Raw genomic sequence first — 17,045 nt, 5'->3', positions numbered from 1 at the left:
ATTGTTGTGAAGGAGGAATATTTACATCTGATGAGATTTGATAAGTTGTTATCTTAGTTAACTATTGATAGCAGCTGGTATTGTTGCTGTAGTTGGTGTTGCTTTGTTCATTCTTGCTTTTGCATGTGTTAGCATAAAAGCAGATTGGTTTATCATGTTCAATTGCTTCTCTCTTTTACTTACATTATAGTAATTTTGAAACCTTTATATTTCCACATGTTATAGAGATTTTTCAGTTTTCTTCTTAGTTGGGTAATTCTGGAGTGATTGCAAATCGCATAATCTCATTCCCTGTTAGACTACTTAACTGGTTCGAATTATTCTTCTGCTATTCTTGTCTCATAAGCCAAGATCATCATTGTTTGACCCATTCCATCGAAGAACTTGGATTTTATTAGGTAGTAGTCATACTAAATATGGCCATTGCTGACCTGAAGCCATTGTTTCATTACCATTGCCAACAATAAGTGATTCCAAAAGCAGCTTGATGATTGTATATCTCCTGCCAGCTAAAAAGCCTGATTACGTGATATCATGTCTGGGCATTGCCAAGGTTGTTGCCTCTGGATCGGGTCTCCATGAATAAACACTGGTTAGGAAATGCTTTAAATCTGGCACTGCCTTCCAAGGAGAATAAATGGGTTCAGGATTCCTCTTAGGGTTCTTCTTAGCTCACAGGTACCAGAGGACTTTCTTTGGAGGAAAAAGCACCATATTCTGTGCAACAACTTGCATGCGCATGTGAGCAAAAGATAACGATAAAAATATTGAAAGAGGGGAAAGTTGGTCAGGACTCAGGAGGCTTTTGGAGGCTTTTGCAAGAATGAGATCAAAATCTAAAGCAATCCTCCCCTACAACAACATGCAACTACCATAAGCTCGTAGGAACTGAGAAATTTTAGTTCTAGAAGGCAATCTTAAACAAGGTGAGAAGTGTACAATGGTAAGATAAAGTATAATGATTTGAGACATGAAGGTTGTTCGAGCAGAAAAAGTGAGTTGCGTCCCTTTTAGAGGTATTGTTCGCTAGCACCCACTTTTTTAGGACGGTGTTTTCTTCTTACGGCTTTTTGCCCTTCAAAAGATGCCTCTAGGAGGAAGAAGTGTTGCCCCTCAATTTAAGGCACAATCTTTTTTACTATTTAATCGATGTGGGACTAAAGATTAGTAGCCTCCCTTTACACCCCTAACAAAAGTTATCCAGAAAGTTGAGTCCCAGATGTCGAGACAGAGAAATGGGTCATAACTAAGACAATATGGAAAAAGAAATATTCTATGATTTACCTTTCTCTGCAGATAAATTGAATCAAAAAACCAGGGAAGCTTATTTATATTTATACGGTTAGAAGGTATAGGGAAAGTAGAAAAAGCTCAATAATCACAATTCACTACCTATGAAAGATCGCAATTCTCATCCAATCCCTTTATCAAATCTCTTGCACCATCACAAATATGGATCACCAACATATACATACAATGACTGAGGCACCTGATCTATTTCACCTTCAGTCTGATACACAAGAGACTACTTTGTTGCACCGTTTTGACAAGGTCGTTCAGTATAGCAATGTTATGTTGCATCAGCTATGTTATTGCTCATTTACTGTGCACCATGGTAGAAATGATTTGATGCAATTCTCAGTGGGTCGTTAGTTCCTTGTAAGTTGAATTCCTCTCTCTAACTCTCTCTCTCTCTCTCTCCTTGTAAGTTGAATTCCTCTCTCTCTCTCTCTCTCTCTCTCTCTCTCTCTCTCTCTCTCTCGTGTGTCATGCATCGTAGCACTTTCTCATCGATCTATAAAATTGTTTTCTATCCCAACCAAGTTAGGATTATTGTGAGTTGGCATGCCAAAGTTTTTTTTTTAATTTTTTTATTTTTGTTAGTATAATTTTAGAAATTACATAACAATCTTTATCATTTTATATTATTTTTTTTGGTTAGCGTGATCTGATATCGTCAGTATTATTTTTCTTTGTCAGCATGATCCTGTATCAATCAGCATTATATTTTTTATCGGCATAATTTTGTTTAAGTGATTTTAAGAATCACATAATAATTTATATCAATAAATATTATTTTTTTATTAGCACAATCCTATATCAATTTATATTATTTTTTTATATAGATATAAAATTCAAATGTGACGAAACAAAGAAATAAAATTATTTTTTTTATTGTTATTTTCTTCTTTTGATATTTTAATAATTTTTAATAATGTGACTCAAATTTGATTAATAAGTTCTGATGGGTCCTCGTAGTAGAAAGATTACCATAATCTTGAAGGTATGGACGAAAAACCAATAGAAGGCAAACACGCTCAGATTTTTTTTTTTTTTTTTTTGGCGTCTAAAAGGTTATAATCCCAACCAAAATGGCTGCATGGTCTCATCGCATCATATGCGTAACCTGAGGCAAATCAACGTCATCCGGCAACTTCCCGCGTTATTTTTGATCGTTTTCTTAATATAGTATCTAATCGACACGCATTTTGTTTTCTTGCTGTCTAAAAGCGAGCGCTGTACCCTACGGTCTCTACCATACAGCTCTTTGAATTAATTATCTCAGTCCTGAGCGCATCTGAACCATTCAATTGGTGGACACTTAGTTCATTTCAATCACACATGATTCGATCCCATCATACGATGTTGAAATGCACTCCTTTTGGCTAATGACTCCAAGGCTTGTGATTCGGTGGATAGATAAATTCACTTTAATTCTATTTTTTAATTTATATAAATTGCATTTGTACTTTTATTTCTTGAAAACATCTCTTCTGACCTTTATTAAACCATCATGCCCCTATTCTCGTAAGGATGCATGCATCCAACCAAGCAGATGCACACAATTAATAGATGCATCCATGATGCATGTCCATGGATGGGCAAAAATATCTTTTTATGAGATAAAATTGATATTTTTTTCCCAGAAAGGTGAAGGGATGTTCACTGCTTTATAGAATGAATCTTATTTGTTCGTTATTATGCTTGCGAATAATAAAATAATGGTATAATCTTTTCTCTGAGAAAATAATGTTGTAATCTTTGAGCAGCTATTTTGTCAAAAATTGCTATAATTATTTTTATTGTTAATATATGTTATTTTCCATTGCAGCGGTCATAACTCTATCCTGAATCGTTGAAAAACAAAGACATTTGATAGATCTGAAATTTTTTAGCTGATTTACTTCAAATCATCCTCAAAAGCCCATGGGATGGCTGCGCTATCTAAGTCATTTATTACCATTATGTTCCTTTTCTTTTCTTTTTTGGTACAGTATTATGATATTATCGCACTGTTCTACTTGACCCTATCAAATCCCGATGGACTGGACGAAATCTAACAAAAATTAGTTCAAAAAATTCATGTCCCAGCCCTTAAACTTAGAACCTACCTGGCCAATCCAATGGGACCCCCAAAATTAAAGCCAATTAGGGTTTGAACCTAGATCTGGATCAAGTTTGAAGACAAAACAATTATTCACCCGTTTGTTGTCCTCCGAGCAAATAACGCCATTGTACTACTTACGAAACACTTAGCATCTGACAGTAATCTTGTCTCTTGAGGCCGTTATCGTGGGACAACAATTATTTATTGATTCTAACCTTTGGGTCCCAGCCATCTATTTGGTTAGGTGGCTACAGCTGAGCCGTGACATAGATGGTACATATACCTGCAGCATCAAATGAGCCCTACCCTGACGGATTAAACTAAGACATGTCCCTTTAACTAGGCATTCTTCCTTCTATAAAAATTGACCGACCGCTGGCCTTGCTTTAAATATACTCTCTCCTCATGCTCAAGGAAAGTTGATACAGTGTTAGAGACCCCTTCCTTTGCTAGGGATGCACACACACTCTCTCTCTCCCTCTGAGATATATCTTATGGATAAAAAGACTTGAACATCTTCAAATGGAGAGGACTTATGCATGGTTCCTTGTGCTCAAGATCATGGAGTTCATTCCTCTGAACAATACAATAATATTGATCCTTAATTTTTTTTTTTAAAAAAAAGTTGAGCTGCCTGCATCTGATCTAGTTAAAAGCTCACTAAATACCTTATAAGTGCTTCTACCAAACAGAAAAGAAAAGAAAAGAAAAATTATATAAATTATGAAGCTATAACTTTGCCAAGTTAGAGAGTGAAGTAAATGCTCTTGCAGATATATCAGAACTTCTTTGCATGCTTTCCTCTCTGGGCTGATTGGAATTACGACGTTGGCACGTCCAGTTTTCCGTCATGCATGCCTAGCTGATTTACTTTAACAGCGCAAGGTTTCGGTTTCGGTTTCAGTTTCAGCCTGTCATGGTCAAATATGGGTCTGTTTACTACTGCTTGATTAAAAAGTGGGGAAGGTTAAGGCTGGCAAGCTCATCAGCATATGATGCGATCCCAAGTTATATCATTATTCTACTATTACTCTTATTCTTTTGTTGTTGGAAATGGCCACAGCACAACGTCAAACGTTGTCACAATCCGAAATCATAACGTGCCATGTTTCAATACGAAGCAACATGTAATAACTTGCTTCATTCGCCAATTAAAAGGAGATTGGTTGGGAGGTTAGAGTTCACATCATCTCCATAACACACCACACTACTCACCATGCATGACATTATTAAATCAAAGAAAAGGATAGAGATAAGGTACTTTGACACCGGCCAAAGCAAGTTTACCTGCTTCCAATCAAGGTCTAGCTTCTTGCGTGCTCGATAAACAACATTGGATTACTGAGATTTTCATAAGAAGCACTGTTCTGGTGTTGATCCGAAATGATCGAACGGTGTGCAGGAGGTCCCTCATTGAGATGACTCCTGCACGTAGTGGTACAAATGAGCTGAGTGGACCTGAATACAATTAACTTGTGTCTGGTTAGATCTAGAACAAGTCTATACTCAAAGTTCATAGAGTTAACTACCAGGCCTACGTATGCCAACTAGAATTAAACTTCATAGAGTTAAGACTTTGGTCAAGCTAGACTCATTTCCAGCCTACCAGCACCCACCTTCTTTTCTTCCTCTCTCCCCTTTTTGCATGCACTGATGAGGAGACCCATGAAGAACAATCTTTTTTTTTTTTAAACCCTTTTTGATGGGGAGTTTCCTACTACCACCGTTGATTAATTGGTCTCGATACTTTTCTATTCTTTTTAGCCTATGTATGGTTCAAAAAGAAAGGAAACAGGAATAGAAATGACTATATCTCTTGAAAAAGTCATGTCACAAGTTATTTCTATTTTCATTTGATTACAATTTTTGGAATGACTTTTGATGTAAGATTATTTTTTTTATTCAGAAAGAAAAAAACATGCATGAATGATGGCTTTGTCTTGAGGATAGCTTATGATAGACTCCATTGAAATAATCATCCTAGCGTAAATAACTTCGATCGATATAACCATGTTTAACTTATGCTTGTTTTCCAAAAACTTGTTTAATATTTCGTTCCTGAACAAAGTATTAACCTAGAAGAACACAATATAGCAGGAACATCCATTGAGTTTGAGTGACCTCTCTGAAGTTAATCTCTATAAGACTATAACCAGAGTCTAGACTAGTTTTAAGGTAAGGAGGAAATCTCATTTATGTGTTGATGAATCTAGACCAACCACGTTCTCTTTTAATCCTCCACTTAATCCAGAAACAAGATAAATACACCATTACAAGCTAAGATTGAAAAGAGTGAAACATATCATCACCCATCCCTTGGCCATATTAAGGTGAATTTTGATGGTAGTCTGTCAGAGGAAGGTGCTTGCGTGGGCTTTGTTTTTGTGATCAGAAATCATGAGTCCGGACTAATTGTAGCAGGCGGACGCCGCACTTTTGAGTCATCAGTCTTCAGGGCGGAGCTCAGGGCCGCCTGGGAGGAAGTCTCCTATGCGAGGCGAGTTCTGGGAGCCCGAAGCATCTTTCTGAAAGGGGATTGCGGAGGTGATTGAGTGGATTTTTTTGGAGAGGCCGGGAGTGCCCGACCACCCACTTCTACAGGACATTAGACGGCTACTGAGGAAGTGTGACGTCTCTCATGTTGTGTACGCGTTTCGAAAGGCGAATAGAGCTGTTGATTGGGTTGCCTCCTATGTTACTCATTATTCTGATGATATTCTATGAACCTGCTCTACACTTGTTTTGCTACCTTTGTATAGCATTTTGTCTAGTGACTCAGATGGCAGTGCTTATGAGACTGTTGTGAACCGCGGATATAAAAAAAAAAGAAAAAGAAAAAGAAGAAGAAGAAGAAGAAGGGGAAAAGAAGAAGAAGAAGAAGAAACATATCATCGTTTTTCTTTTCTTTTCTTTTGGATACATATACATTTCCTTTTCGATGAGAGCCGATCGGCAGCCATGTGTCTCATGCAGCTGCTTCACAGATGACTCAAACAAATCCGACGTAGAAACTCCATCCCTCGTTTGGTGTCGCGCTCACGAGCTCTTCTCGCTTGCCGCCAAGAATACTAAAAAAGATAAATAAAGGACAAGGAATTGAGATGGTGTCCCCATCGATTCCCCCCAAAGTCCAGACCCTCCACCTCCTCCTCCTTCTCCTTCTCCTTCTCCTTCTTCTTCTCTCCAAACCCCCCAAACCGCCTCCCATTCCTTCCCCAATCCACCATGCGACCAAACCCTGACCCTCATCCTCACCCTTCTGTCATCACATCATAATCCCTCTTTCTCTCTCTGTCATGGCCCGCTTCCACCTCCACCTCGGCTTCCAGCACTCCCCTCCGCTCTCCCTCCCCTCCCGCACTTCCGAGGAGGAGGAGGACGAAGGGGAATGCCCGGTTTCGTCGCCGTTGATGGTGGCGGGAGGAGGACAGAGGGAGGGGCACGGCGGCGGCGGCGGCGGCGGAGGGGGAGGACATCAGTTCTCAATCGTGGCGGCGGTGGCGGCGGCGCTGAGGAAGTCGCTGGTGATGTGCAGCGTGGGCGCGGTGCCGGAGGACCGGGGCTGCCCCTCCTCCATGGAGATCGGCTGGCCCACCGACGTGCGCCACATTTCTCACGTGACCTTCGACCGCTTCGGTGGCTTCCTCGGCTTGCCCGTGGAGTTCGAGCCCGAGGTTCCCGAGAGTGTTCCCAGCGCCAGGTCCGGTTCAACCTCCTAAAACATTGATCCTTGATTCTCTTCTTCTTTTTTTTTTTGCTTTCTGTTTCTAATGCGAATGATTTATCCTTTTGTTGTCTCTGTGGACTTGTTAAAAGAAAATAAAAAATGGCGATATGTGTTGGAATTGAGGTGCAATTTGAAGTCTTTTGAACTGCAACATTAAGCTTTTGTTCCAGAATGGCCTGTTTCTTGTAAGTCTTTGCTTTTTCCGTATCAATTTTAGAGCTGATTTCAGCAAGACCAGTGCTAGGCTGGACTCCAGAATTACCAGACTTTGATTGGGAACTTATTGATAGTTTCCTGGAAATTTTCTGAACCTCTTTTCATTGTGTGTATAATATATTACGATTGGGAAAATTTTATCCGTCTTTCGTCTCCTTTTTTTTTCTCTTGGTTGCTCCTCTTTACTCTTGTCCCCCCTCATCTTTGTTATTTTCAAAAGCGTTGAGTTGCATTGAAATTTAGATAAAACATCTTTTTTTTGCTTTCTTTTTTCCTGATCTTTTTTCAATCCAGTCAGGTACAGGATGCAAAAAATTATTTTGGTTAATAATTTTTTTCGGGTGTTTCAATTGAACCATGATTCTTATGATAACCCTGACTGATGCCATTTGCTGTGACATTCTCGTTTTTCATATGTTCCAGTGGCAGATATACTTGCCATTTGCAATAACAGTTGGATCAATTCATATGGTTGGCCTGGTGGGGGAGCCAGGAATTTGCTCCAGGGGGCAACAAGAAAGATCAATGATCAGTGAATCAAACATCTTAATTTAGTGAGGCTAAATTTATGGAAACAAATGTTATGTTCACTTTATGGAGGAAATCAATGTATCCTAGTTCACTATGCTAATATTCACATTAGGACTTCAACAGTTTAAAAAGGTACCGGTTTAGTGTGTTTCCTTATTATCCTAGTTGCAAACAAATACAAAGTAATTAAGTTTTATAAATGCAAACTTAAATACGAAGATAATAATTCTTATGATTGTAAGGGATATCAACCCATTTATGAGGGGGGGAAACTAGGATTTTTTCCCCATATTATTGAGTTATTTACATTATTGTTCTAAATGATTGAAATCTTAAAAGTTAAACTTAATAATAAATAATCATGGACTTAATAAATCTACAAGAGGAATTATTTTTACCAAACAAAAAAAAAGATCATGGAAAAGGGCTTACCTCGCTTGTGATCCCAGAAGTTAAAATAGAACAGAGTTAAAGATATTTGGACCCATGAGGGAATGACCTCCGCTCGGCCATCACACCCCCTCCCCTTATCTCTGTTGCTCTCTATAAAAGGTTCCCAAGAATAAGTAGTGAGATAACTCTTCTTAATCCCACAATCAACGTAAAAAATTGTGGGATCTTTGAAAAACATGCAGATAAGTAGAACATTCATATCCTAAGATTAGTCTTTAATTTAGGAACGGTTATCATCTACAAATGGTGTCTAAGAAAGTAAGACTAGATAAAGATCAAGAATAGATAAAAATCATGTTTCGGATTTTAAGGATTCTTCACATTTTTACTAATCTATGTTTTTAGTGGGGGCAAGTTCACATCACACGATCCCGAACTTGAACTAAAACCAATTTCTTTTTTCTGTTTTTGGGTGGGGGATTACTCCCCCCTCGGCTCCGGTGCTTGGGCCATTTGCTACACTTGTGTTGTTTTCTATAGCTTTCCTTCATGAGCAGTAGGTGTATTAAAGATCTGTATAAAATATTGTAGCTAGTCCAAAATGTGAATGGAATGGAATGTTGCAAGTAGCACTCAGATAATGAGAAAAAACTTACTTAAAAAATTCATTTCACAGATTTTATTCAATAATCTACTTAAGTTTTAATACTAAGAATTTCAGATAACAAATTTTACAAAATTTAGATTATGAATGGAAAGTGATACAGATAGTTAGAATAGTATGTTGTGTTGTGTAAGTACTAACTATGCATTACAATATACGTATGTTGTGTGTGCTGAATATTGATGTATTCTTTAATTTTAGTACGAGTGCATACAGTAAAAGATTACATAGAATTTGCACATAGATGCATGGCATGATTATTTGGTTATTGTGTTGAAAGTGTTAATGTTTTGGCTGCATTTTTAGAAATCAGATTATCTAGTAATTTCGGCTTTTACTGTTCAGTTCTCATTGTATTAGAGCTAGTATGGAAGTGCATGAGTTAGCATGCAGCTCTAGATACTGCTCTGTGGACACCAACTTAGTTATTGCTCAACTCTTATTGTTTGATTATTGAATCAACATATCTAGACAAGCAGTACCATTTCTGGTGCAAACTGTTAGGCACTTAGGCTATGGAAGTGATTGGCCAATGGTGGTTTTAGAAAAGGTACAAAAATCAACTGAATGTTGGGCTGTTGGGCATATTATCGTGGAGGTCTCGGATCTGCTATGCTATCCATTCAGAAATTGCTCTCCAAAGTCATTATTTCATACCCTCTTTTATCATGCAGTAAACAGGATTAACAACTAGTAGTTTCTCTTTTCGGCTACCCTTAGCTGTCATGAATGCACATTGGTTGATGAGGTCTCCAATCTTCTTGTGGCCTTTTGGAGACTAACATCCAATCTATATCCGTATCTGTCAACTCCTTGGCTCTGCCTGGTTCTAACTTCTGAATCAAGTTGGTTTGATTTGGCTGTCTGTGGCTGCGAGTAATAGAATCCAGTAAATGACTCGAAATCCGATACATTTATGGATCCTACTCCATATGCGAGGTTATTTGTAGCTTGCATGCCCCTAAATATGTTTTTGATTTTACAATTTTTCAATATTTATTTTTTTTAAAAAATATATATTTAATCCAAAAATATATTTTTAATTTTTAAAATAAAATATAATTCGAATTTTAAAATTTTTTATGTTAGTGTGTAGATCATCTATAGATCTACAATATAGAAAAAAATAAGCCTAAATCAAAAATTTTGGCATAATGTCTTCTTATTTTGCAATTTTTGAGCTATTTTTTTTTAAGCTCCCCCAAAAAAGAGCGATTGAGATAGGGGAGAGGAAGTACATCTTATTTAGCCATGGATCTTTCTTTTGATAGCCTAAATCGGTTTTATTTTTGGATTATTTGGGAAGTGGAAGTGGCGGAGAGAGCCGCCGCTTTCAAAATATTATTGTTGGAAAGGCCTTCGGCCTTCCCAACAGACACATGATGCTTTAAAAAGCATCAGGTGCAGTCCACAGTGTCAACCTGGTTCGGAATCGGGTTGATTCGGTGCGAACCGGCCGGTTCGCACGGAGTCTGCATTGAATCGATTAGTTCCGGCCAGTTCGGACACTTATCGGCCGGTTTCGGTCGGTAAAGGAACGGCTCTGGCCGGCTTGGTAGAGGTTTCGGCTAGTATGGGGCCGGAACAAAATGTATTAGGCGAACCGACCTAGTTTCGCACTGGGTCAGTTCGACACTGCTTGAACCGGGCGGTTCGGCCCGGTTTGGCAGACCTTGATTGAGACAATACTATAACCACTTATTTAATGTGCCTTTGAGTGGAGACACCACTACATTAAATCATTTGGTTTGAATCCAAAGTTTTAAGTGTTGGCGGAAACTGATCCATTTAAGCTAGAACTGAACTGGTCAACTTAAATGTTTCAGGTTTTCAGCTAGTTTCAGTCAATTTCTAACTAGTTATTACAACTTTTGGTGATTTCAGCTAGTCAAGGTTGAAATTGATCACAGATGGTTTATTTAATCATTATATGTCTTTCTAATGTTATTTTGGGACAATATCTTCATCTCTTTAAATATGTTTTTCTGGTCATTGACTAGATTTTACAAAGGTAGGCTTTAACTTAAACAGTAGCATTCCTCATATGTTTGAAAATACTCATAGTTTGTCACTACAAATTCCTAGTAGTACTCACTAGTTTTTTGTCATGGGAAAGAAACAGATGAATTCAGTACATTTTATTTGCAAATCAAATGTAAATAATGGAAAGTAAAACTGAAAAGATGACAAACCATCATGTCCATATATAAATGGTTTTCTTCAAAATATCTTTTCAAAGCTTCAAAAGTTAACCTGTAAGTAGTGGCTATTATTTTATGGTTCATAAGTCTAGCCTCCAAGATTATTTTACAAATTTTTGAGAACATTGGAAGCAATTGAAAATTCGTTTTCCAAAAACAAGGAGAAATTGGACCCCTTTTTTCAGATGCAAGAGATACTTTTTGAGTTTTTGAGAGCTATTTTGAGAAAAAAAGATGAGAAAAGAGTATCTGGAGTAGATTATGCCCCATTGGATTGTATTCATAAGAAAAAACCTTGGATTTGTAATCTTTTTTGAGCTCATAATTTGTAAACATTGTTAAAGGCAAATTGTTTTTGTCTCCAAAGATCATGCCTTACTTTCCCCCATTCTAATTATTTTCAATTTTGTCTTTTATTTTATTGAAGTGTGATCATGATCCGGTTCATACTTTATTGTGATTTTCCTATGTAAAAGATCCTAATGGACAATATGTTCTCATATTTTCTTTGCAGTGTTAGTGTATTTGGAGTTTCTGCCAAATCTATGCAATGTTCTTATGATACAAGAGGGAATAGCGTGCCAACAATTTTGCTTCTGATGCAGAGGGCCTTGTATTCACAAGGAGGCCTTCAGGTAAGTTCTGTACTATTGGAATTTGCTGACAGATGGTGATATTATTTGTAAGATCTGTCAGAATTGATACCATTCCTCTTTTATTTGAAGGCTGAAGGAATTTTTAGAATTAATGCCGAAAATAGTCAAGAAGCATATGTTAGAGACCAATTGAATAGAGGAATTGTGCCACCTGGAACTGATTTTCATTGTCTAGCTGGTCTGATAAAGGTAACCATCATCTTCCAAAGTTATTGCTGTAATCTTGATCATCAGTTTCTTTGAGTTTTGCAGTTAGTCCATATTTTTTCACCATGTTCTTTGAGTTTTGCTTTACCTGTCACCATCGTGACATATCCATTCATCCTTTATACAAGTGTTATAATACATTTTCTGGGAAATATTACTACAACCACTCTATGCACCACTGATACATTATCAAGAATCCACCTATGTATTGCTCTGACTTATATCAAGCTCTAGAATTTGGACAAATTCTATGAGCTCTCTCAAGTAGAAAATTTGGTTCCTAATATGCTGCCTAAAGAACTGAAGGGCCTATATGCTCACGAAATGGTGATGACTTTGTTCCAAGTTCTTTGCATTTTGACTGGGCTGCACCTTTACATTCTTGTCAAGTTATCAGCATTTCCATTGTCTGGTTTTCTAAGTTCTTGTGAGGGCAATCAATGTGGTACAAATTGCTGAAGTGCTGATAATGTAGACACCTAATAAGCAAAATATACCAGAAAAAATTTGAGAAATCTAGAATAAAGCATATTAATAATGTAGTTATCATGCAAAGAATAACTTTGCTATTATCATTCTGGAGCAATTAAAACCTTAAGATTAGGGCTCTAAGCTGGCCGGTTCTAATTGGATCCATCCAGGACTCATATTTAAGGCAAACGGGATGAGTTCTTGATCCAAAGCTAACAAGAACAACATGATCCCTCTTGGATTTGATCCATATTATTGATCAAGTTTAGACTCATCTGCTATCCTTTTTAAGGATTCAAATTATCTATTCGTGGAACTCACCAATTTGTAACACTACATATATGGGTATGGGGTTCATATCTAAGTTAGCTTTTTGTGAAACTAATAATTTTTATCAACTTTGTGATTAGAGATCTAGCTTACCTGGATTGTAAAGAATCCTTTTTCTGCCCAGCCCTTTCTCACTGCTAGTTTTCCCTCATTTCTTTCTTTCTTGTATTTTTATCATATCTTTGTAACTGGCATTCTTTTTTCAAATAAACTTCTCAAACATAATGTATGTGGTAATTAACTTTGCATTTTGAAGCTAATTGTGATAATGTTATTCTTGCCCCCATCTGGTCTTGTCTCTGGAGAAGCTCGCTTTAATAATAAACATGGCCTTGGTAGAGAGTGCAGCTCTGGCTATGGATGCAGTGCAAAGGCGCAAAAAATGGGCATCTTGTAACAAATCTGTGTGTCTAAAGATACATGACTAGTGTGAGTAGACCTATCTACCATATGCATAGCAAACAGTAATAATGAGGTCTAGCAAAAAAAAGCAGTAATAATGAGAATTTTGAGAAGGTCCGTGATCCATGTGATATGATTAGGTTTGCATGTACTGATTAAGTCCACTGGAAATTTAGACCCATTTTCTGTTGTGGGTCAAAATAAAGAAAAGGGACTAGATTATTCAACCCACTATTACTAAATAACCAACTAAAAAGAAATGGTCAAATTTTTTGGATCTGATCCAGCTAAATGAGACCCAAACTGACCAGTAGCACAAAATTACCAGTTTCAAACTGTGATCAGGTCTGGATTGAAAAGTGGTAGCCCTTCTATGAGACTGAATTCTGTCCAGAGCATGATTAACCTTGTCTGAATTGGATCTTTTTGCAGTGAGATAGGAACACTTAAGCATAATTTTGGCAGCTTCCTTCATGCCTCCACGGAGTGATACGTTGCCGATGTCAGAGTTGATGTAATTGAGCTTTGGCAGCTTAGTCATCAGCCTGATTTTCTAGATGGCTTATAACAGGAAACACGAGTTAAAACTTGAATTATGCGTTTAACTGAACTCATACGAGACGCCACTCTAAAAGCACAAACTTATTGGAAGCTGTTATTTATCTGATTTGCCGAGTTTTCAGAAGGATGCCTGAGAACATGCAGTATGTTCATTTTTAGCATGTTAATTTTCAAATTTCTACATTAGCAATTTAGAGTTGCATCCTGCTGAGCAGGTGGTTTTGATATATTAAATTCTGTTGCAATGTTACCATCTGTTAGTCTGTAGAACAATTGAGAAATTTAGTAAAGGGAAAGAAGCAACGAAGTAAATATTCGGAAAGGGAAGCTAAATGAGGAATGGCCGGCCATATTTTCATTTAATCTGAAAAAACTACTAATGCAAAACTCAATGCTTTAGAGAAAAATAGAAAAATCTACACATTGTGTATCTTAACATTGCACAAGAACAAATAGTGTGAGAATGCACCAAAGCTACACCATTTTCTGAGTTTCAAGATTTTCTATTCAAAATTTATTCTTTGCACGCATATTCCTTTCATATTCTTTTCTTAACTGAATTTTTTTCTTAAATGTTGTTGTAGGCATGGTTTCGGGAACTCCCCACAGGGGTGCTTGACTCACTGACTCCAGATCAGGTGATGCATTGCAACACTGAAGAAGAGTGCTCTCTACTTGCAAGGACGCTTCCACCAACGGAAGCAGCATTGCTTGACTGGGCCATCAATCTGATGGCTGATGTTGTGGAGCATGAACATTCCAACAAGATGAATGCTCGTAATATTGCTATGGTTTTTGCACCAAACATGACTCAGGTTATTAGAAAAAGTTGGATTTTTATCAGTCCAGTTATTCTGCATATAACTCAAAACTGATTGTAAAATGACTGATGTGACATTTCTATTTTTCAGATGGCCGATCCTTTAACTGCATTGATCCATGCAGTTCAGGTAATGAACTTCCTCAAGACGTTGATCATAAAGACACTACAAGAAAGGGAGGAGGCATCTGCAGTGACCAGGATTTTCCATCCCTATTCCGACTCTCCAAGCGACAAGTATGAACCCAATTTAACAAAATCAACTGAAAAATCTATTGTGGGTTCTAATGAGAAAACCATGGGAATGTGTCTCCTTGACAGAACTGCCTTCAGAAAATTCTTGTTCAGTGCAGAACATGCTCCAGACAGTGATGTTGAAGAGAGCTTTCGGAGCTTTGAGAAGAAGAGTGATATTAGTGAGGACCGTGAGTTCATTTCTGGAAAAAGTTCGCCTATTGGTAGTGAGTTAAATGCAACTAAAGATGGGTCTAAAAGTGGACGCTGTCATGGGGATGTAGAAGGCTTATTGGATAGATTGAATTTTAGGAAAGGAGTGAGGAAGCTTTGCAGGCACCCTGTGTTCCAGTTAAACAGGTCCAGCAAGAAATTGGGACAGCTTGGCATTGGAAACTCTAGGGAAGGAAGAGAAGCTTGGGCATGAGGTGTATCGTATAGTGGAAACATGTGTCTCAGTAGTTTTCTATGGTCTTTATTTGTGATTATCTGATGTTTGTGATTGGTCACAGGAATTCAAAAATTTAGTAGGTTAATGTTCATAGTGCATCTGGGATGAGTAGAAAAAATAATAATGTTTAGGCATAGTTAAAGTGGAAGTACCCTGGGGGTGTTCACAATTCTAATTTTTCTCTGTTGGGCTTTAAAACTTTAGTTGTCTTTGAAGTTACCCGTCAGAACTTGTACCTATAAATGCTCCATATTCATGGATTGTATCAAAGAATGGATGAGTTTAAAAGTTTATGTAGAGCTTGGTTAAATGATTCAGCTAGCAGATTGTGACACTATGAGCTCTAAAATATGTGCCAGATATTGGTTATTTGAATTTTGAGACTATAGCCTACCTTTGATTGATTTAATTCTCGTATCTTGGTTCACTTGTTTCACCTGCCATCCAGCACTCGACAAGACTGCATTGCACTTCAAGCTAGCTTCATGCTTGCTACAGCTTATAAATTGATAGGATGCTAATAATGAGAACTCCACAGGCTTTTAGAATTTTACACGTCAGATGATTCAAGCCGGAACTTGTGAAATTTGCATGATATGGAAAGAAATTCGGGCGTTCGGTTAACATTGTATCCATATTTATATTCATAAAAAAAATGTGGATATGAATAGATAATTATTCAATATGTATTATAATATTTGACTCTATTTATAATTTTATTTAATTTTATATAGTATTAATGAATTTTTGAGAAAATTTATAATTATATTATCGTGCTATTAATTTGATTTATCACTTATTTAGTAGTATTTTTGATTTTGTAGTCATAAAATTTAAAATAAATATGGATATAAAATTTGTAACTGACTAATATTTATATTCGTATTTGTATATATCAAATAAAATAAATATACTGATATCTATTTTTATTTTAGTCCGAGTGTACCTTCATCATATGTGAAACTTCAAAAATTCTTTGAAAATTAGAAACTTAATAATATATATATAATATTTTTTTAATTTGTTCTGACTTCAGCTTTTAACTATTTTTTAAATTATGATCGAGGCTTAAATTTGAGCTCAAATTCGAGTTCGAGCATGACTCAATTGATATTTGAATCAAGTTGAATGGTTCTAAAGTAGTACTATTTTTTTAACCAAATCGAGCTCGAAGTTGAATATTAAAACTTAGGTCGATCTAGAAGCAAGTTTTCGAGCCTGAATTTTGAATAAAGTTGAGCTGAGTTTTTAGCTATAGGATGCCCAATTGCACCCTACACCACCTCCGTTGCCCCTCTGGAGCGCTTAATCGGAGGAAACACTGAATGATTTATGGTTGTGAACATTTTGTGTCTCGGTCCCCGGAAAGACGAGAAAAAATTTCTTAGAAGTCACGAGATCCGCATATCAATTCTACGTGTCATAATACTGAATGTTGCAGAAAGGATTAGAAGCCTGTAGCCACGCACACCACTGGATGACATCAGCACGCGGCGTCACAAGAAGGACGAAGGCCAACGTATGCTGATCTGGGGCACGTCCTTTTCGATGCTGATCGTCTGAGACAGCACTTGATTTAGGTCTCTGATTAGGTCTTTTTTCCCTTCAAAAATCTGCATCTATTAAGGTGAAATTCTGAATTATAGAGCAGATGGGGAATTGTTAGCTTCATGTCTCTCTAATAAGCTGGTGATTTCTATATACCAGTATTGGGCTCGATGTGATATAAGAGTATGAAGAACAAAGCGCAAACAGCTGGGCTCAAGTATTCGGAAAAGTGTCCAATATCAGAA

General features: G+C 37.1%; 1 protein-coding gene across 1 annotated transcript; it reads left to right on the top strand.

Annotated features, from left to right (window-relative positions):
• Positions 1 to 6,374: 6,374 nt before the first annotated feature.
• On the top strand, positions 6,375 to 15,586 carry LOC103699590 (rho GTPase-activating protein 3-like). The gene is made up of 5 exons (XM_008781613.4): positions 6,375 to 7,088; positions 11,635 to 11,755; positions 11,846 to 11,965; positions 14,332 to 14,562; positions 14,659 to 15,586. The coding sequence occupies exons 1-5, from the start codon at positions 6,685 to 6,687 to the stop codon at positions 15,226 to 15,228; spliced, it is 1,446 nt and encodes a 481-aa protein (XP_008779835.2). The 5' UTR covers positions 6,375 to 6,684; the 3' UTR covers positions 15,229 to 15,586.
• Positions 15,587 to 17,045: the final 1,459 nt, after the last annotated feature.

Source organism: Phoenix dactylifera, unplaced genomic scaffold (genome assembly GCF_009389715.1).
Source record: "Phoenix dactylifera cultivar Barhee BC4 unplaced genomic scaffold, palm_55x_up_171113_PBpolish2nd_filt_p 000165F, whole genome shotgun sequence".
In the NCBI taxonomy this organism is placed as follows: domain Eukaryota; kingdom Viridiplantae; phylum Streptophyta; class Magnoliopsida; order Arecales; family Arecaceae; genus Phoenix; species Phoenix dactylifera.
This window is presented reverse-complemented; position numbering and strand designations above follow the sequence as displayed.